A 23,316-nucleotide genomic window follows, 5' to 3' on the forward strand; every position below is an offset into this window, starting at 1 on the left:
AACATTTACTTGAGAAGAAAAATGTATCAAAATTAAATGAGTTTAGTCTTAAAAAAAGAAAATATAAGAAATATAAACTTAATTCCAAAGGAAAAGAAGATTATTTTTCTTACCACATTGAATTTTTTTCTTGTTTTAAACTCACTTCATTTTGATACATTTTTCAGAAAACAAGACTTAATATCTTAAATAATTTTCCTTCTCAAGTAAATGTATCTTTATAGATAATTTATAGATATTTGTAAAGGAAAACAAGACAAAAACAACAAGTAAGAAAATAATTTTTTGCAGCGTCATGATGTTACATCACGCATCAACTATAGTGGTAAAATATGACACCAAACTGACCAGGTAAGTTGATTTTAAAATGTCAGTACACCCAAAAAAAAAAAAAAAAAAAAGACGACGGTCATTATTTACTTATCCTTATGCCATTCCAAACTTGTATGACTTTCTTTATTCTGCCGATATTTTGAAAAATGTCTTGGTGGTTTTTAGTCCATGCAATGAAAGTCAACAGGGTTTAACGTTTTGAACCCCATTGACTTTCATGGAATGGACAAAAAAGTTCTTCATGAGCATGTTTCGGAAAGAAAGACGTGCATAGAAAGAAAGCCATACAGGTTGGAACAACATGAGGGTGAATAAATTGTCTTTTATCTCTGTAGAGACTTCAAGAACTGGTTTGGGAATTACGTCAGACACAACACAGTACGTTAAACCTGGTCTAATGGGAGCCGAGAAGAGTATTCGCATGAGGTGTGCTGTTAGTTGAGGAGTTAGTATGAGGTATTATGGGGGGCGTCCTTTTAAATAAGTCATTAAAACCAGTAGTTAGACGTAATAGGCTGGCTAAGAGTCGGTTTAGGCTGGAACTGGACCACAGTTTCATCATAATATACTCTACTAGAGCCTAAAACACTGAGCAGCACACAAGCACTCTAGACTTTGCCTTTACCCACACATAAAGATAAAACATCTCTTTTTGTCTTTTATTATATATCATTATATAGTATTAGACATTCAATAAATTTCTTTGTATCACTTTTTGAGTCTTTATATTCTTTCTTTTCATTTGGAATGTACTGAGTCCTGTAGCTTTATAGTTCGTTTAGATGCAGTTCTGCGTGTGGCTGCAGTCTCAAACGGGGCGGATGTGGTCTAAGTGTCTATACTCTATCTAGGGGTCTGACTGTCAGCGCTTCAGGCCAGCTTTAGCGTGCTGACTGGGAAGGAGGGCATTGTCACCATAGTGACTGGGTTGAGGACGGTCTGGCCCACCAGCTGAGGGTGATGGGTAACCACTTGAGCACCCACAGCCGTCTGCTTGCCAACCATGGCGGCTTGTGCGGCAGATACCGAAGTGCCGTTCATCTGGGCGTGAGAGAGTGTGTGCGCGATGTGGCTCATAACCGCCGGCTGTGTGACTGTAACGGGCTGAGGGTAGATTGCAGGAAGGTGGGCGACAGTGATATGGCTAATGGATTGAGGTCCGGGAGCCAGCTGCACCGAGCTCGAGGAGGAAGGGGAGATGTGGGCCATGTGCTTGGAGCCTGGATGGATGACATGGTTGATGGCTTGGATGACAGAGGCGTGCGACGCCGATCCCGCGTGAGCAATGACGGTAGGCTGCAGACTGGCTGTGGTCACTATATGGGTCTGGGCCGGAGGTAGGGTCTGCAGAGCCGGAGCAGATGGTGGGCCATTAGGAGCTTGTGCTGGCATTGAGGACAAAGCGGGAGTTGTGATCAGGGCAGCGGCGGCCACAGGGGATAGTTGAGCTGAGGGAATCGGGGATAACGTTTTAGACTGTTTGTGTGGGATGGAGATGTGCTGTGTTATGAGGGACAGGGCAGAATGTGACTTCTTTAACTCTGGCTGAAGCGCAGCAGGCACTTTGAGTAAGGCGTTGGCCGTGGCGGATAAGCTCTCGTCTTCTATATCTTCATCGATGTTGTCTTCACCTTCTGTAGAGACGACAACAAAATAAAAAGGGTCAGAAACAAGTTAAAGAATGAAACTGAAGTAGGAACTTTAAGCAGATACATAGTACTGTATCTATACTGTCTCGTTCCGTAGTAATTGACAGATATAGACAAACCCTTCTGCAAGACTAACCTGAGGCAGTGGAGGTAGAGGCCTGGTCATCATCTGGTTGCACAGTCTGTCGAAGAACACGGTCGATCTCAATCACATCCAATCGCTGGCTCAGCTCGTTCTTCAGCTCAGCCAGTTTTTGCTGCAAGGCGATCTTCTCCCGCGCCAGACGTTCCATCTCATGCTCGTAGTCTTTCTCCTTCCTCTTCAGAGTCTATAAGGGGGAAATGAAGAAATAAACAACTGAGCATTTATCCTATGCATTAAGAGCTGGCAGGGTACACTGAAAATCTATAGCTGCAAGAATTAAACGTCACCTTGCTGTGCAACAAAAAGCATGTCAATAGAATACAATATCAGCATTTCCATGCACTTAGAGTTGGTGGCTATTTCCTTAACCCCCTCTATTATTAAATAAAACCTGCTAAAGCAAAAGTAAAACTTCACAGAAAAAAAAAGGGAACCAGTAACAGACATAAACAACTGGATGTGTGAGAGCTTAAAATACAGGAAGAAATGTTACATTGTAGGTACACATGTTTGCAAACTACTCCATAAATGTAGAATAATACTATAAATCCAGTGAAAGCTTATAGATGTGGGTAAAATACACACACACACGCATACATACACAGTGTTGGAGGTAACACATTACGAGTAACACACGTTACATAATCAGATTACATTTTCCCAAGTAACTAGTAAAATAATGCATTACTTTTAAATTACACAAATACACTTTATGAATTTAATCTCACTTTATTAACCAACGTCTTTGCAGCTGGCCTTGGACGATCCAATTCAACCTTAGTAATGAGCACAAATTACTTCAGATAAACATCACATTTGTGTTTCATTTTTTGATTTTATTGCTGAAGTAAGAGTGTTGAACCTTCTTCTCCTGCTATTCAGAATGGCAGCTCAGCTGAAAGGTTTGTTTGAGCTGCGGCCTCTACTGTACAGGTGTGAATTCAAATTTCCTTCTGCCTGAGGCTTAGACATTTCACTTTTGGTGTGAAAAGGCCTTTACATTTGCCAAAAATAGAACTTTATATATAAACTTTACTATATGTATAACCTCTCATTATATATGCATTTGTGTCATTTATTTCCCTCTCTATATAAAATTGTCATTTTTACATTATTTCAAATATAAGATAAAAGACTCTGGTCATTCTGGTAAGGGATTATTTTGCGATGACAACCGATAATTTCTCTTACTCATATCCTAGTAGAGCACATCCAAGGCTGCTGAAATGAATGTCATTTCTTATAAGGAAGCATATGGGAATTTCTTAGACTTGTTGTAAGTAAAACGGATGTCACATGCTTCTCTGTAAGTGTGCCTGTAATCATCTATAGGCGTAGAGCTTAAGTTCCCGTTCCTTCCTGGATGTCTCGGTCAAGCACACACCTCCCCCACCGTCTGTTTTTGCTTTCATCAGAGCCCTGGCCACTCTCTCATACTCACAAACACGTGGATTACCCAAAGCATGACAGCACCTCCCACTTCTGGGAAGGCATTCACTTGGTGTGCAAGAGTGCACACGCTGAGTAACATTAGTGGGTGGAGCTCATGACGCAGGAGCTGGGCCAATCACAAGTGGACATCTGGGTAGTGTGAGCGTGCCAAACAAGAGTACATTAAATTCTACCTACCCACATAAACATAGATACTGATCCAACTTCACAAACATGAAGTAAACTGTAGACCAGAGAAACATGAAGCTCCAAACACACGCAGAGATAAGAGTGAGAGGGCAGGGACAGAGGACGAGACACTGCACACACTGGGCAGGGCCCAAGCGACCCAGTTTCCCTGCACTGTCAGCTGACGCATGAGAAACAAACAGGCAACGAGGACACAGCAGTAGCTAAAGACCTTAAGAGGATGGAGAGCAAGAGATTAAGGGGTCTGTGCACAAACAAGGGGAACTACACTCAACTAAAAACCATGCTGCTCAGTGATGTATCTGACGTGTGAACAGAGTGAAATGCGACGTTACTTAAAACATAATAATATATTAAAAAAATATTTAAATGGGAAATATGGTGTTAATATATTCACAAAATATTGTACAATATATAAATATTTTATATATAATAATAATAATAATAATAAAGTTAATGGTGCTCTGCGATTTGTTTAATGGGTGAACAGAATGGACTTTTAAATGTTATTTTGGTCAGTATGGGGAACACATTAACTATTAACACTAACTTTTGCCTCAAACTCCTAATTTACTGCTTATTATTATTTACTGCTTATTAGTCTTTGTAGTGTTTAAGTTTAGGTATTGGGTAGGATTAAGGAATGTAGAATATGGCATTGTGCTTTATGAGTAGTAAATAATATAGTAGTAGTAGTAATAACAGCATTTATACTCAATATAATATTTAAAAATATATTTTATGTATTATATGTTTTTATATTGTATTAAACAAAACAATATAATATAATAATAATTATTTATTTTATTAACAAACCGGAACTCTGAAAGGTTTATAATAAATCTCTCTGTGGACATTGTGTTAAATGACTGTGAAGCGTGTCTAATGACATGCTCTTTAGGAAACTCAAAGAGCACATTCAAATTGTGGTATGTGCCAGAAAAACACAGCATAAAAAAATATAATACATTTAAAGACACACTAACCCTCAAACACTAAGCAATGACAATGATCGAGGACGCACATATCACAAAGCTCATCCTTTTCCTACACCACGTGCGTTGAACAAGCATGGCATTGCAGAAACAACAACAGCGTGGAAACAAGATCCAGGCCAGTCATTTGATATGGGTACAGGTGTCTGTAGATCGCAGGACAGAAGATAAAGAGGGGCTTCCAGCTCGACTGACTCAGGGTCGATAAGGTCTATTCTTCTGCACTCTTGTGAAAAATGACAGGCCACTGGTCCAATCGATACACCCCCCACTTCCTTTCCGAAGCTCAGATTGCCCTTTTGCCTCCCAGAGGCGTCAGCGTCTTTAACTGTGTCTCATTTCGAAGGCTGCGTCCTCCGGAGGTCACGTTTGTTGACCGCATACGTCATCGGGGCTGTTTCATTTCAGTAAACTGACCACTACTTTCCAAAGAAATTACAACAATTTACGCTTCACTGGGAATAATTTTATAATGGTTTCTTTTCTGAAATAAGACATCCTTTATGACGTATGGGGCCCTTCGGAGGACACAGCCTTCGAAATGCGAGACAGCTTTTGTCTCAGCAAATTAAAAGGGAGTACTGGACTGTTGTCAAGGCAACAGCTGAAAACCGTCCCAGTTGCCATGGTAACAGGTATGGTGAGCGGGCAGCAGAGTGTGACAGCGTGAGCATGTGCTGTCTGCACTGGGCAGTGGTATAAAAAGCCTGTTTGATTGAGCACCTCTCAGTGGCTCCATATATAGGTCTAGTGTGCAAGACAGAAGCTTAACGTAACAACATTAACAGAAGGAATCAGAGCAGCAGAACTTAAAATAGTAGCAATATGTGTGACCTCAACTGATCCGGACCTTCACTTAGCTCCACTTTAAAAACATTGCTGACCTATTCTACCTCAGCAACTGTTGTTGTCTGCCATTTTCTCAGACAAAATATACTCTTAATATACACTATCTTTCAGCTGCTGGAAGAGGTGTTAGTGAGGCCAGTAGGGGGTGCTCACCCTGTGGTCTGTGTGGGTCCTAACGCCCCAGTATAGTAGTGCTGGGGACACTATACTGTCAAAAAGCACCGTCCTTCGGGATGAGATGTTAAACCGAGGTTCTGACTCTCTGTGGTCATTAAAAATCCCAGGATGTCCTTCGAAAAAGAGTAGGGGTGTAACCCCGGCATCCTGGCCAAATTTGCCCATTGGCCTCTATCCATCATTCCATGGCCTCCTAATCATCCCCATATACTGATTGGCTTCATCACTCTGTCTCCTCTCCAACAATAAGCTGGTGTGTGGTGGGCGTTCTGGCGCAATATGGCTGCCGTCGGATCATCCAGGTGGATTCTGCACACTGGTGGTGGTTGAGGAGATTCCCCCTTCCATGTAAAGCGCTTTGAGTGCCCAGAAAAGCGCTATATAAAATGTAACAAATTATTATTATTTCAAAAGTTTGGTGTAAGATTTTTTTATGTTTTTGAAATGCTCACCAAGGCCAAAATTTGATCAAAATTATGAAATATCATTACAATTTAAAATAACTTTTCTATTTGAATACATTTTAAAATGTAATGTATTCCTGTGATGACAAAGCTGAATTTTCAGCATCATTACTCCAGTCTTCAGTGTCACATGATCCTTCAGAAATCATTCTAATATGCTGATTTGGTGCTCAAGAAACATTATTATTATTATCAATGTTGAAAACAGTTGTACTGCTTTATATTTTAGTGGAAAGTGCGAAATAGAAAGTTCAAAAGAACAGCATTTATTTGAAATGGATTTTTTTTTTTTACATTTGCTGAATGAAAATATATATATAAAAAAATATTTATATATTACTGACCCCAAACTTAATAGATAATCTGTGCATTCAGATAGTTTAAAGTGCGATTTTAAGGAAAAATATGGGAAAACGCTGTTGCCAGATCACTTATAACGGTGACACAAGGTATCCACACAGGATTAGTCTTTTTCCCAAATCAGCAATCTCATAATTCATTCTAGCCCTCACAAGAGTAATATCCATTCAATTATTTTCACTTTATAAGCACAATTTACGGAACATCTAGCTGTTTACAGAAATCTTCCTATGGGATGTTCTGCAAAGCTCCTCTGAGTTAGTAACCAAGTGCGGTGGAGCTTAGCGAAGGGACAATTACAAACATAAACCTCAATTTGAAAAAACAACAACAAAAAAAACCTGGACTTCTGCATGCTGATTGGTCGATACAGCATTCCAATCATGCTAATATAAATGATATAGGAAATAATATGATGTGAAACACTTCTCATTATGCCAAGTTCAAGGCTAAATATATAGATAAAGCTAATAGCACTTTTACGCCCACGTTAGCTCAACCGGACTACATTTCTACCAGAACACAAATCTAATACTGAATCTCAGTGCAAGCATTTCCTAACATTATCTTCACATCCGTCATAAGAGCCGTCTCTGGTCTTTTTTTACAAGTGCGCCCTCCTTTCCCTCGGGGGCCAGTACATTCCTTGCTAGCTGTCTCCACCAGGCCCCCATGGACCCTTCCTCCCACCGCTGATGAGGCATGCTGACAGCTCTCAGGTCTGCGTACTACATCAGGCGCAGCTCCAGCTCACAGCTGTGCATGCCTGCCTCTGTTAGTCTCACACACACACACACACACACCGGCCTGCTCTACAAACACCCAAACCCACTGAACTCCTGATCCATGGACTGGGGCCCCATTCCTTCCCTCCTGCTCCCGCCCAGGACAGCTAAACCGTCTCCTGACTCAATATGAGTGAGATGTTATCATCTCCTACATAGGAATAACAACATCTGGATGGTGTTTGAGGAGGAGATAAATGTGAATCATTGTCGTATTTATATCCTGGAGGACATGGAGGTAAAATCAGGTCAGTGCCTAGTGGCTGAGCGATATATCATCAAGGCCGAAGTATTGGACAATATTTGGCATTCTTTAATAATCAGCATTGGTCGATACGTTTTTCTGCTTGGCTGATGTGGGGGAAGCGGATATTTACTGCGCTGAGAAAACCAGCGCCTGAGGGTCGGAGCTAACATTCTCCACCCTATTTAGTTTACTGCTTCTGTTTAACAGTTCCGTCTCATTAAAAAGTAAAAGGTAATAGTGTTTTATTCAAATTTATTTGTGAAAAATACTATAATATAGTCAGTGGTTCTCAAATTGTTGCGCCTGCCGGGGGGTGGCTCACACAGGTACTGCAAGGGAGATCAGCAGAGGAAAAAAGAAAGAAAAAGAAAACAGCTGTGGCAACAGCATTCGAGTGTGTGATTGGTGGTTGGCTCTCTGCCTTATAAAGTGGCACCGAACAACAATTCCTCTAAAACTTCATTCTTCAGACAGTTAACTTTGCACTGTCTAAAAAACTCCAACACAAAAGATCCTCGCCACAGAAAAGCACCTCAATCAGCATATGGCATCACAAGCTGCTATTGTGAACTCGCCGCTCCCCTTCAACAACAGACCAACCATCTACACCCATCTTGTCACGTTGACACGCTGCAACAGCTAAAAGCTGTCTATACTGGACGCGACCGTTGCAAATCCATTTGTCCTTTTTGTTAAGTAGCGCGAGCACTTGGAGTATGGCATACATAGAACAGGGCATCAGTTTACTTTTGGGGATTTGTCGTGTCGTGCCATATCCAGTGTAGACAGAGTCACTGATTATAATGGGTTTTATTGCCTTTTGTCGCGTCACACCGCTAGCATCTGGTGTAGAAATGGTGAAAGTGAAGAGTTTTTCATTGCAGGGTTTTCAATATAAAAATTTTTTTTTTAGTGAAATGATTTGGTAGTGAGGTGGGATCGAGGGTGCCAGACTTTTAAAAATGTTTGATGATTGGCCAAAAAAACGCTGCTATTATCGGCATCTAAGGTATAAATATGTTTATTTTAGGCTTTATCGATCACCCAGCACTCTAAAGGCCTATTCACACCGCACAGACAAACACCAACAAACAAGTTGACCATTGGATTTAGAATTTTGTGAAAAATCATCATGTTCACACTGCCCCAACAGACACAGACAAACACTGATTGAACATGTTCAGTCGGGTGAAAACAAACCCCGACAAACGCCATTAGGGGTAACACACAGATCCGACAAAACCCAACAAACGTGTTTGTTAGCGTTTGTCTGTGCAGTGGGAATAGGCTATAAGATATAGACATTAGGCATAAAAAAACAAAAAAATTAACTACGATCAGAGACAAAAAAAAAGTTTCTCAACATCTGTCAGAACAGCAGCTCTCAAACTAAGGGACGAGGGATGAGCTGACAGTGACTCTTAATAGCTTTTGTAGTTGGTTTCTCGAAAGCTGAGCACATGACCTCACCCTCCCCCATCGGTTTGCTATCTTCAGTTACTCACTTAAGCTCCGCCCCATGACTATGCACATGCAAGTGTGCATTTGCGTTGTCACGTTTATGTATATTCAAGTGTGCGTGCATATGATGGATTTGTATGAGGTAAAAATTGACCTGATGTTGTCACATGCAGTGTTAGATGGGGAAGGGGGGTCCTGTGTTTGCAGACTCCGTTCTGCAGAACAAAAGAAGGGAGAGAGAGAGAGCATATGAGCCACGTTGCAGCCACGCTCTTCCTCATAAACAAGCCTGCAGTGAAAGATATTCCGTGACTCCAGTTTGAGGCATTTGGAAACTCGGCCTATTCAAGCACAGCTGTAAATCTCACTGGGTCTCTGGTTTGACGTGGTGCTGAAAAAGAGGAAGTCTTGTACTGCAGTTTATATTTGTGTGGAGACAGAAAGCTCAACCTACAACATTTATTTCCTTTGACTGCCACTGCTTGTTAATAGTTCGGGCTTGATTAAACCCATTCTGTGATGTCATCAACGTCAAATGTAAACTTTTTTCACTTAGGAGGTTGTCAGAAAGATTTTTAAAAAGAACATCGATCCTGGCTCACTTAGTTCCCTAGTGTAAATTAAACACCAAAAAAACAATGATTAATTATTTAGGTTTTTATTGATGTAGACTAATGATTATTTATATTACAAATACACACACAGTTCAAAAGTTTGAGGTCAGTAACATTTTATATAGAAAGGGAGCATTAAATTGAACAACACTTACAGTAAAGACATTTATTATATTACAAAAGATTTCTATTCATTAAAGAATACAGGGAAAAAAGTATAATTTTTCAAAATTGTAATAATATTTGCCAGTTTCAACTGTATTTTTTAATCAAAGAAATGCAGCCTTGGTGAGCATAAGAGACTTCTTAAAACATTAAACTCTTTCCAACCCCAAACTTTTGAATAACAGTGTATAAAAAAAAACTATATTTGCCAATCTTTAAATTTAAACAGAATATATGAATTAGGTTGGAATTAGCATTTTATAATTGCAACTGAGCTAGATAGCCAATAAGAGCAGCCTTTTCATGTTGCTAATAACTCTTTTTGTCCTAATAGTTTTGAGCGACATGAGGATGAATAGATGACAGGATTTTCCATTTAAAGCAAATGATCTGCAGATGGTGCTGACCAAAGAATACTTGTTGAATCAGCTACATTGGAATTGCAGTGGTTTGTACAAAAACAAATAAGTCTTTTAGCATACGTAGTAGGAATCATGTGATCCTGCCCACAAGGACAAGCCACTAGTTTCTGCAAAGCATGATATAGATGACCAACTGACCCACGTCGGCCTTACTCTACACACTGCTACACAAAGGCAGGAAATGAATCAGGTGGATTTCACAGGATTCCTTCTGGTTTTGCACATCCTGATAATATGTCCAATCACAATCCTGCTGATCGTGACACATCAGGGTTGACGCAAACATAAATCTGCGTCATAAAGCTCACTGATACTTACAACTGACCTTTGTAGATTTCACAATCCACCACAAAGATGCAAAAATAAGTAAAAAAAAACAATTTCTCAATATTATTATCAAGCTGAAACAATACATCAGTCGCACAGTCAGCACTGAAACACAATGCACTGCAACCTGCTTCGCAAAAACAGGTCCTGCAAGGTTCCTTAAATAAAAGGCAGCACCTAATGCGGGGGTTTCAGGGATGTGGCTAAACTAAGATGGAGCTCTACGAGTGTGCCGTGCTGCGGCAGGAACAGCGACTGGAGGGGTGACGTCACGAGGCTCTGTCTAGCCATGTGCTCGCTACTCATGTGGCCGTGGCAGGGAACATGAGGGAGAGACTGGGGGAAGGAGGAAAAAAGCACAGAAGGAGGGAGAAACGGAGGAGGAGCTCTGAGCTAAATGACATGGAGAGAACGGCAGGGAAACTCCTGAGACTTATCAGGACTGTAGGATAACATTTAAAGAAACAGTCACCATAATCTGTTCACTGTCTGGACTACGTTATTATGAGATATAAAATGAGACTAGTGTAGCATGGAAAATTAATATATAGCTGCACATTGCAAAACAACAATATGAAGAATGAGTCAAAACCACAAGGACTGCCGAGTGACTACTTCCTCAAGACTTTCCATGACAAACAAATTTCTCTGAATATTTTCAGAGAAATGAAACAAACTTTTTTCACCCGCCATTTTTCATTCTAATGTTTAAATGTTATATTTATATTTTATTTCATCTCTATTTCAATGACCAAAAACAATTGTAATAGTTTTAGAGCGATACGGTTCCATTTGTTAACATTATTACATTGCAAAATACTAGTTAATTGGAACATTTACTATAACTAAAAACTAAAGTTGTATTTGTTAATATTATTTAAAGGATGTAGTATAGCTTTTATTTTTATATTTTCATCCTATAGTGCAATATTGTTCCATTTGTTAACATTAGTTAACATTAATATTTGCAATGTTAATTTCAACAATTACTAGAACATTACTAAAATATAAAGCAGTATCTGTTAATATTATTTAAAGGATCTGAGCTAACATGAACTAACAATTCACAGTTGTGTTTTTATTAACAACGATTAATGAATACTGTAACAATCGTATTGCACATTGTTAGTTAATGGATTATCTAACGTCAACTAATGGGACCTTATTTTAAAGTGTTACCATTTTAATTAACAAGAACGACACTGGTATGTTACCGTCTGGCCTAAACACAGATTGTCGCAATTTGTCCCGCGATTAACGAATCATTATAATTTTTTTTCACTTTGAACGTCAAAAAACATATCGGGCACGACGTCACAAGAATATGTCAATCAGGTGCCAAGAAGAGAAATAAAATAAAGAGTAATCTCATCAAACAATCCTTTTACTCGGTTCCAGGAGAAGCTGATTGGTCGCTGAGGGGAGAGTGGGTGGGGCCTCCGCCCATGGCCCACGGCCGGCTTGGACACACACTGTGTCACTGCCACCTCCAGAGACCATCGCAAAACACACTTACACACAAACACAACACTAATCATTAAAAGAGAAGCCCCGTGATCTGCAGGCACACACTAATCTTTTAGCAGGAACACAGAACAAAAAAACAGAAAGGGAGACGGTGAGATACTGGCTGGGAAACAGCTCATATCACCGACTGACCAGCTAAAAAATAGACGTGAACTTCTCACAAGCCTGTTGTCCAGGAAAAATATTCAAAGACATTCAAATTATTCAGTGTCACCAATAATAAAACATCCAGAATGACTAACTAAACAAAATGTTACGTTGCTTTTTTTGTCGCACTGAAAATACTGACAACACACTCCTGAAAGGTCCTCTCAAATAGAAAGTTGGGAAGTCTAATTAATTGAAGTTAATTGGTTTGTTCAGAGTCAGACAGTAAATGGACTGTGAATGTAAACAAACTGGTAAAAAAAAAAAAAAAAAAGACAATGATTCTTCCACCTCCTGCTAAATATTGTTATTAAATTATAATTGACTGCTTATTCATTGTTTAATTAAGTAGTTCAATTAATAATATCTTTTATTATTTAACAAATTAATTATCGTTTAAATTAATTTGTGTTTCAACACTGTTACGCAAATTGACACACATTTGTTTTCTGTACTAGACAAACATTTCTCAGGTTGTAAAACCACATTTAGTTGAATAAATGTGTTTTATTCATATACATCACATTACATTTATGTGAACAGATGTATACATAAATGTATTTTTAAATGATGTAGTCACTATAATTGACTTTGTAGTTTAAAAATACATTTATGATCTAGCCTTAAACAGCTTCAATGTAGTTAACTGTTTTATAAGTAACATATAGTGTACCTAAGTACTTCTTTATCCAGTAGCATGTAAATCTACAGTTTTAAACTAGATCTCAAGATGAATTACATTTAATCACAAAATATGATTTTCCAAATACAATATACCATATATTCAAAAAACTTCAACCTCCCAGAATACTGAACACATCCTGCAGAAATCCTAGCAAATGGCTGGTTGTTTTCAACAGGCCATGTGCTTTAAATAAATACACCTTAAGCCTGGTTGAGCAACAGGCAGCAGAAAGCGGGAAAAGCGATAATGGTTCGGCTGGTCGGTCTGTCAAATCTACCAATGGCTAGAAGCAAGCGGTTTAAGGGAGGGAGGGGGATCCAGTGACACGACTTCTGTTTCCACACTGCCCTAGTTTCCTGCTCGCCTTGTGCCTCGGCTAAATCAAATCCTTTGATTTGATTGGATTTCTTCTTCTCCTAAAGGGTCTGCCTATAGGCGAGCACATGTGTGAATGAGGCGCTGGTTTAATCAGATAGAGCAAAGCTTATGATCTCGGTTTACATGAACCAAATGAAGCGATGGTTAACGGAAGGTGCTCTGCTCACACACACAGCAGGAGAGAAGCAATCCATGTAATCTCGAGCTTAAGATCAATCAAAGAAGCACGGGAAATATCTCATTTTCAATCTTTAGACAAAACCACTGCAACTAACAAACTCAAGAATGCCTCATCGGGTGGTATTCCCTTCTGCTCGAGCATTGTTTACATGTGTAAATATACACCTTAAGTCAAGGTCAGATGACGTGGGAAGAGATGTAGACGCACAGCAGCAGACAGTGAACATCTATCACCAGAGACCGTGTTGAACTTACCTGAATGTATCTCAAAGCACTTCTCAGAACGCTCAGATTGGAGGTCTTCTTTTCATCAACATTTGGGATGTTCTTCTTCAGAGTCTCAAAACACTCCTTTAAGTGTGCACGTCTGAGAAAAGAAGATCATTTAGAATTAGAGAAGTTATAATCGACAAGGGTTATTCCTAGTGTCAGCATTCACTTATTATTGATGATTTTAATATTTTTATATAACTATAAAAGGCCAATAGCAAAACCTGTTTTTGATTAATTTGTATATCAATTAATGGCAGACTTGTTTGAAACATCTTTATTTTTGGCACAGAAATTATACAAGCGTTCAAAAATTTGGGGTCAGTAAGTGTTTTTGTTTTGTTTTTTAAAGAAAAGTATTCTTTAATTCAGCGAGGACACATTCAATTGATCAAAAGTGAAAAAAAAAGGACTATTTCAAATAAATGCTGTTCTTTGAAACTTTCTATTAATCAAAAAATCCTGAAAACAAACATCACGGTTTCAACAAAAATATTAAGCTGCACAACTGTTTTCAACTGATAATAATATTAAGAACCAAATCAGCATATTAGAATGATAGATTATCATGTGACACTAAAGACCGGAGTAATGATGCTGAAAATTCAGCTTTGCAGCACATGAATAAATTACATTTTAAAATAGAAAACAGTTATTTTAAATTATAATAACATTTCACAACATTACTGTTTTTACTGTGTTTTTGATTAAATAAATGCAGCCTTGAGCACAAGAGACTTCTTCAAAAGCATTTAAAAATCTTACCCTCCCAAAAATTTGAATGGTAGTGTACACCTTCCATCACCTTCTATGTAGAAAAGCATTGGGTGAAAGTCATTTAATAGAGGTAAACCAAAAGCAAACAAAGATGAACTTACCTGTTTTTTTCAAGCTTATTGTGCACTTCTCTCGTTCCTGCCCTGTAAACACGTCATATACACGTCTTTAATAGTTAGCTCCCAAACATAATACAAACTCACAGCCATAAAACCCGCAATAAAGTTCTCATGTGATTCAGTCTTAAACCCTGGTCAACATGGTCATAAATGACAGCTTCACCCCCTCACTCACCCGCCAGGTCTTTTCTTGCCATCCAAACTACGGTGGTCATCGGACGGGCTGAGTTGTGCTGAAGAAGGTCCAGGCTGGGGGAGAAGTGCATGCTGGGAGGTCCCGATGATGGAGTCCGGGAAGGTTTGGAGCTGCTGGGCCAGTTTGGTGCTATTGAACTGAGACAGTGATGTGGTTTCTGCCTTCACCTGAGACGGGATGAGGGGGCGCTGGTGCAGTGCCTGCTGGTGTGGCAGCGAGTGGGCATCTTTTCTGGGTGGCGTGAGGTGGGGTGCTGCCGACGGGCTGAGAGCTGTGGTGGGGGGTGAAGGGAGGGCGGGAGGAGGGGAGGCTACCACCGGGATAGGGATGACTGTGATGGGCATGGTGGGGGGAGGGGGAGGGGGAAGAGGCTGGGCCGGGGCAGCTATGTAGCGATGCTCAGGTCCGGACTCCTCCACCCAGGTCACATGGTTCATTCGAATGGGCTGAGTATAAGAGTTGACTTCTGCTCTCCGCTTCTCCGCCTCCTGTTCACGGCGCCGCCTGTCCTGAAGCTCATTCTCTTCTGTTGAAAGAAATATAGGAAAAAATTCATTAATTATACACATTCAGAAACTATTGGTTCTTCAATGTCACATAAAGATACTTTCATAATACATCTTTATAAGGAATGTACCGATATTCCATTTTTGGCCGATACTTTTTATGAACCAATTATTTTCATGTTATGGCTGTTAACCAATGAATGGCCAGATTTAAAATAATATATTGTTTAAATAAATTAAAAATCAAACACTAAAAATTCATTCGAATTTTAATTTAGGAAGCACAGCATTAGTAATCACAGTACGATAATCTAAATGAACATGAATTTTCATTGATATTTTAGTATTATATATTATATCATAATATTTATTAATATTTTGAATTAGCTTTTATTTTTATACTTTCAGTTTAATTTTAAAATTAAGTTAATTGTTTTGTTATGTAGGTTTTTTCTTTTTTTACATATATTTCTATTTAGCTTTAATTTATTTTATTTCAGTTTTAATCATTTTAGTACTTGAACGTAAATTAGTATTTCAGTTAGTTGCCAAGGCAACATTTCTAATTTCCGTTTATGTTATTTAGGTTGTTTGTCTAATATTTAAATGTTATTTTATTTCAGCCCTATTTAAATTAACAAAAATTATTTTTAAGAGTTTTAATTAACGATAACAACACTGCTTTTAATAACAGTTGATACCATTAAATAAAAAGTCAAAAACTGATACATGATTGTAAATTATTTTTCTAAAATTAAATGAACACTTATTTTATTCAGCGTAGCCGTTTACTCAAAAATACATTACAAATCTGTAAACATCCATCCATTATATCAGTCTATAAACATTCAGGTAACATCTATAACAAAAATACAAGATAATAAATAATCTAAATGGACGTCCTCTCTGTCTGAAGTCTCAGTATGATCCAGTAAACAGTGTTCAAGGAAATGTAAGAGACTGAACTATATTTTAAACACTGCAGGTAGTAACCTTTGACCTCACACATATGATGTGATAACATCTCATCTAAACTAGGGCATATAATGGAGACAAGGCAGCCACAAATCAGTATAGGTCAATAAAGCAGCCTGAGATTATATCTGTCTCCTTTAAAGGAGCTTTTGTGTGTGTGTGTACAGACAAATAAGTGTTATTTTTTAACAAAGTGGGATAGAGACTACACTGTTAGAGCACATTGTGTACAGGCTTCAGGCTAAAGTTTCTCTGGCCTGAATGGAAACACGATTCTTGCCCCCCTTCTACTACAATCCCTTCTTCAGCAGGGCTACTCCAAAACACCACAGGATGGCCTTCTGAACCTTCGCCAAACGTTCAGTATCAATTATACATGCCGTTTCACCCTACTTGACACCGTTTACGAAAAAAGTAGAGACATTGAAGAGACACGCAAACTATTTTTTCACTTAGACAGGAGAACTAGGACTTCCACTGCTGTTCACCAGTAAAGAAATTAAGGAAGTTATGTCTATTTTAGGTGAAAAGATTGCCCCCAGACTGAACATTCAATCACTTTGTTTTTTTCCCAGTTAAATGTTTATCCCAGTTGAATGTGCAAACCCAGGTAACTAAAAGTAACCCATTTGTAGGTCGATTTTCCAGAAAAGTATGTACACACACACACAGAAAAATTAAGGTTTTTGAAAGACATCACTTATGCTCACCAAGTTTACATTTATTTGATAGAAAATACAGTAAAAAAACAGTTATTGTGAAATATTATTACAATCTAAAAAACAGTTTTCTATTTTAATATATTTTATTCCTGTGATGGCAAAGCTGAATTTACAGCAGCCATTACTCCGCATTAACACTGAACTCACCTGATAAATGTATAGGTTTTGCTCAGCTAAAGTACATTTAGATATTAGCTCACTGTTGTGGGGCTGAAGGAGAATGATCCTGATCAGGGGTTTTATGGTTAATCCAAGTCAATTCATTCCAAAAGTTCTCTATACAGGGGCGTTTCCTCGGAGGAGGCAAGGGAGGCAGTGCCTCCTCACAAAATTGGATGAGAAAATAAATAATCCATGTAACAAAAATAAAACAACGCAAATAATACAAAATGTGACATTTAAAACGTCTGCAAATCACCCGTTTCTAATGTAACACTGTCCAACAGCGACACCCGCCGGTTACAGTGGGAGTCCGTGTCTCTCTTGCCTCCCCTGAGCCCATTGAGTTTTAACAGACCCCTTAAAGCATGTGGTGGGTTTGGTGGGTGGGAAATTGAGAATGAACAGGGAAAAGTCAGTGAGAGCAGGCAATGCCTCCATCACGCTATGATTGGTTCGTGCAATAAATCCCGCCTCTTGTTTTTGTGTGTGTTCCGCATTCGCGATTTAGTCTGAATGAACAGACTAGTCTACCTGGGACATCAATTTACATTTGGACTTTACCTCATTTCAGAACTGCAAACCACTGCCCTATATGCATGTCCCTAACCTATCAGCCAATTAATGCCAATTAAAACATTAAAAAATGCCTAATTGTGCAATCTAATGCTACTTGTTTTAAAAATCCTCTTAACGCCCAGGGTAGTAAAGAGGTCACAGGCATATAAGGGTGCCCTAGATAAAATGAAAAAGACACAGGTGTGTGTGTGTGCACCTGGAACATCATGAATCTCATTAGGGTGAAAAGCAGGACAGCATCAAATCATGTGCACTCAGAAGATAATGAGACTTAAGCCAGTCATTCTTATCGTGTGTGTCAGCGAAGGGGTGCTCCAACCTAATCTCAGCGCAGCAATCCACCCCCAACCAGTCACCACTATGCTATTTGAACAGCGCAAGCTGGGGGGGGGGGGGGGGGGGGGGGTGGATGTCTAGTTCCTATGGAACCAAACAACCAATAACCAGAATACACAAGGAAGCACAATACACATGAAAAAGCAAGTCTTTCAAGTCAACATAAGTGAAATGTGACTGTTTGGTCCCTCCCTTATCTGACATTACGAGTAATGTGACATATATATATATATATATACACACACACACACACACTTAATAATAAAACTATATATATTTATAAAATAATAAAACTATATATATATATATATATATATATATATATAGTTTCAGCAAAGCTAGCTTGCATAAACTTCAGGTAGCTTACAACGATGCACTGAGAATTCTGTTGAGAAGACCACGCTGGTGTAGTGCCAGTGAGATGTTTGTGGCTGCAGGTGTTAATACTCTGCAAGCCACATTGAGAAATGTTATGTACAAATGTATATGTTGGCTGAATAACTCAGAGAATTATATAATTGTGGCATTGACCAATATCAAGTTTAGCACTACACGGTATAAGTCCAAGTTATGGAAGCATTGGTATAGTTGTCTCCTCTGAAGTTGTATTTGTTTTTATTATATTGTATTGTATTGTGTGTACTGTCTTGTTTGTTTTATTTGGACCGGTGAGTCTGTAATAAAGTTTTATTATTATTATTATTATTATTATATATATATATAGCTGTCAAATCGATAAAATAGTATCTAACAAAAGTTTTTGTTCACATAATATGTGTGTATATATAAAATATATATATGTGTGTGTGTGTGCGTGGCTGTGTATATATACATAAACACAAAAATATTTTTATATAAATGTATGTGTGTGTGTGGGTATAAACAGAATACACACACACACAGATATATAAGATATATAATATATATATATATACACACATACGCATATACACACACATATTATGTAAACAAAAACTTTTATGTTAGATGCGATTAATCGATTTGACAGCACTGTATATTGTCAGACAAGGAAGAGAAGCCCTCAGGTGTTTCTTTACATAATTCCCATGGACAACACCTGACTGTCCAAAGTATTTTGGTATTCTTATTTAACACCTACAGTGGGCAAAGGGTAACTGCACAAAGGAAATGACTGTCCACCAGTTTGCAATGCAATTTACAGCCCAGCTTAAACTGCTGTCTGAATGCTTTTACCAAGTCACATGCTGAGTAGAATTACAGTCAGCTGTGGTGAAATACAGAAGTGAAACTGACTGAGAAGATTTCTACCACCCGCTTAGACTGGAGTAAAATACACACATGTTAGTAAAAAAATAGAACATTTAGACACTGCCTATGAGAGGCCATTTGCGGTACTTTAGAATAAGCATTTAAGAATACGATATCAAATGAGAAATAGAAAATAAGCTGAAAAATCAATTAAGCAATATGTTTTTATAATTTGTTTGTTTCAAGTTTGTTTTATTTATATAGCACATTTAAAAAAAAATTAAACACAGCTGACCAAAGTAGTGAACAAAGCATTAAACAAAAGAAACACAGGGCAAACCACACATTCATGACAGAAGCTCACAGTGAATTGATAGCAAAGGCTCTATCTCCTCTATAATTTTTATAATTTGGATAAGTAAATAATAATAAGTATTCAATTTGAACGTGCAAAAAGAAAAATATAACAACATTCATCCAGCATGAAAAATAGTTATATATTTTTTTTAATTCAATAAAAAAATGCACAGAGAACTGCCTCCTGACTGGGAGTGGGAAATCAGCAATATCGCAATTATCAATCACTTCATAATAACATACTAAATAAATGTTCTTCAATAAATTCTATACATTTTCAATTATCTTTGACATTATATCAATATCTAAATTGAATGGGTTCTCAATTGATTGGGTGATCCTAAAGCAAACAAGCTTGTCATTCTTTCAGTACTTGGCTAAGAGCAACACGATGATGCAAAAAAATACAGGAGTGCGTACTGTGCGTTATATAACTGCAGTACATTTCGGAAAAGCAAGCAGGGGGTTACTGTCCTACTTTGCCTCTGGTTGTAAACCCCCTCCCTACACAGAGGAGCGCCTGGCGCGCACATGGAGGAGAGGGGGAGGGCTCTGTCCACGCGGTTCTTACAAAAAGGCGTGGCTATGACAGACACGTCAACCGGGCGCTTAAGAGGCGTGGCTACGGCTGACACGTCACCGAGGATCTTCAGAAAGCGCCAGTGGACGCATGCAGCGCGGGAGAGAAAACAATAGTGAGATAAATAAGCCGTACACTATTGCGCAGCAGAACACCATAAGAAAATTAAATAACACATTACATCCATCCCTTCCTACAGAAAGGATGCAGATAAGAGCTGCGTAATGTGATACTTGAGACATTATGTAAAGAGCAACTGGCACTCGCGCACGTACTTGTAAGCCACCGCCCTTAAAATCAAGCAGGTATGTTTCCCTACATCGACACTGTAATTAAATGTTCAATCACTAACTACCCCAACAGTCAAAGCAGATAAACATACATTCTCTGCATTTTAACGCATGGCTGTCACTATGCGAAAAACATCAGTTTACTACACTAGAAAGTAAGCGTAAGGATATTATACTGTAGTTTTGCAGAGTATTGTTATTATCGGATTATTCATAACACAAATCGTGCATGTCACGCACTAACGTTACACCGAATCCTTTAATCACAGCCTGTGACATCACATGCAACAATGTCTCAAATTAACCGGCTACTCCATTAGAGAACAACACTGATTTAGTAAAGTGACCCTCTGCCTGTTATAGAGGACTGCATCCCCATAATTTTCTTTTCTTACCACGTGCTTTCTGTTGTTGCAGGGCTTGCAATTCCAAGAACTTCGCCGCCTCTAAAAGCGTCTCGATACTCATCTCTTTTTCGTGTTATGGTCCAGAAAACGATTGGAGAACTGAATTAAAATGTTAACTAGTTCGGTTCAAAAGCTTCTGCTCGGGATCCAATCTTGTCGTCTATAAAAAAAAATTATAAAAAAAAAAGGAAAGACGTGACTGGATCCCCCTTGAAGTCACTCTTCCACACGCACGTAGAGGAGTCACAACAAGATGGCGGGTTATTCAGTCAACACATCGGGCCATTGTACAGACAGTTTGGCCCCGCCCCCTGATTCAATGACCACGCCCCCACACGCGCTGGTTTTCAAAACACGGAGATGTCCGTTCTTCATAGTAATCGCATATTTTCGTCAAATTTCGACAAAACGCGAACAATTATAAGGTCAGTAATATACGTGTACTGCGACGTTTCTTGTATATTGCTAAAAAGGCCAACACAGAACGCTTAAAATGTGAATGTCAAATCCAGGTTTTACGCAATACTCCTACACATACCACGGCTCAACTTGATTAATAAAACATGAGATTAGAGCAGCCAATAGGAAAGTAGACACACAAGGCATGGTATCTGCTCACATGGGTGTCATTCTGCACGGATTGCACGCGAACTAAAGACGAAAACGCAACCTGCAGACAGACCCATATTCCAACAGCAGGCAACGTGTATCGATAAACAGTCCGCAGTAACATGATTTGCCTGTGACCAAAACACAATTTCTATGAGAAAGAACAAAGATCCACAACAGTTCTGAACACAATATAAGGACTTAAAGGCCGGGATAGTTCACCCAAAAAAGAAAATTCTGTCATCATTTACTCACCCTTATGTTGTACCAAACTTGTATGAGTTTCTTTCTTCTGTTAAATTAAATAGAAGATATTTTGAAGAATGTTGGTAACCAGACAGTTGATGGCACCCATTGATTCCCATAGTAGGAAAAAAAAAATACTATGGAAGTCAATGGGGTCCATCAACTGGGTCCGTCTCCCTACCAACATTCTTCAAAATAGGCTATCTTCTTTTGTGTTCAGATTTCATACAGGTTTGGAACAACACTAGGATGATGACAGAATTTTCTTTTTTTGGCTTAACTATACCTTTAATGTCCTTATAGTGTAGGACAAACCAGTACACCTATATATAAACAGTGTGCGCACACTGCTTTACAGCAATATACAAATCTTAAGTTTTAATATAGCTAAAAAGTAAATGTTTTTGGCCTCACACACTACAACCATTTTCTGTAACCAGAGATATGCAACTTTTCTACGGAAAAAAAATCACCACATCTATCAACATTTATGCCAATAAATAAATAAAGTCCACTTCATGCTGCTGTCCTTTTTCACTGGAGATCCTATCAAAGTACCAGAGAATCTTTTCCCTTGCTGCCATGATACATGCACTGACTGAATAAAGGGCCAGTCATGTGACTGTATCTATGGTAACCGTTGAGGCAGTGTAGCCTACTGCAGGACAGTAGGAGTCTTGAAGAGAAAGAGAGAGCAACCGGTCTGTGACAGAGAGAGAGAGGACAGACAATTATGAATGTTGCAAATGCAATGCATTGATTATATATCACAAAATGGGGGAAGGGTCTATAAATGCACTCTGTTACTAACAACCCCAAAGAGTTAATAAGAACATCTAGACATTTCCAGCAATAATAGTAATACATTTCTAAGCTCCCAGCCACTGAATCTGAACTCTCTTAAACTTTCTCTGCAGTTTCCAACATTCAAACCAATGTATAACATTACAAAAACAGCGGAAAACTTTCTAAAAAACAGCCTTCCACTTAAGATCCAAAATCCTCTGCTTAGTGTTTGACTGCTTTGCATGTCAAGTCATTCTTCCTTTTAATCACTTGAAAAGGTCGAAGCAAAGGGTATGCGAACATGCTCATAAAGCTGCCGCACCTTTATACTTTCATATGACTCTCACATGCATGGCAAACAGTGAATAAATTCCTGTTTCAACTCAAGAAGCTGCCCCTGGAGCTTGTTTACCCTGGGAAACCTTCACGTGACTCTGCATGCATGTTATGTGCTCGTGGTCCGGTCGCTGACTGCTGCTGCTGCTTCCTGTTAGGAAGCCCTGCTCCTCTCGGGACGTTTGTACGGACTCAAACTTCCTGTGATACAACCAAAAAGGCATTCCAGGGACAGGAAATGCTGAGGAACAACATCACCTACTATTGGATTATTTGGGGTTGTCA

At 38.8% G+C, this 23,316-nt stretch overlaps 1 protein-coding gene across 1 annotated transcript; it reads right to left on the minus strand.

Moving 5' to 3' along the window:
• Positions 1 to 978: 978 nt before the first annotated feature.
• On the minus strand, positions 979 to 21,319 carry mnta (MAX network transcriptional repressor a). The gene is made up of 6 exons (XM_056263466.1): positions 21,043 to 21,319; positions 14,893 to 15,439; positions 14,700 to 14,741; positions 13,807 to 13,918; positions 2,119 to 2,311; positions 979 to 1,967 (listed from the first exon to the last, which is right to left on the minus strand). Exons 1-6 carry the CDS (start codon positions 21,113 to 21,115, stop codon positions 1,204 to 1,206), a joined length of 1,731 nt encoding a protein of 576 aa, XP_056119441.1. The 5' UTR covers positions 21,116 to 21,319; the 3' UTR covers positions 979 to 1,203.
• Between the last annotated feature and the right edge of the window lie 1,997 nt (positions 21,320 to 23,316).

Source organism: Rhinichthys klamathensis, unplaced genomic scaffold (genome assembly GCF_029890125.1).
Source record: "Rhinichthys klamathensis goyatoka isolate OS25496 unplaced genomic scaffold, OSU_Roscu_1.1 h1tg000206l_1, whole genome shotgun sequence".
In the NCBI taxonomy this organism is placed as follows: domain Eukaryota; kingdom Metazoa; phylum Chordata; class Actinopteri; order Cypriniformes; family Leuciscidae; genus Rhinichthys; species Rhinichthys klamathensis.

Coding starts and splice junctions, on each gene's coding strand:
- mnta (XM_056263466.1), bottom strand. CDS start 21,115: ATGAGTATCGAGACGCTTTTAGAGGCGGCGAAGTTCTTGGAATTGCAA. Junction 15,440..21,042: donor GCAACAACAGAAAGCACGTG/GTAAGAAAAGAA, acceptor TTCTTTCAACAG/AAGAGAATGAGCTTCAGGAC. Junction 13,919..14,699: donor AATAAGCTTGAAAAAAACAG/GTAAGTTCATCT, acceptor TTCTTTTCTCAG/ACGTGCACACTTAAAGGAGT.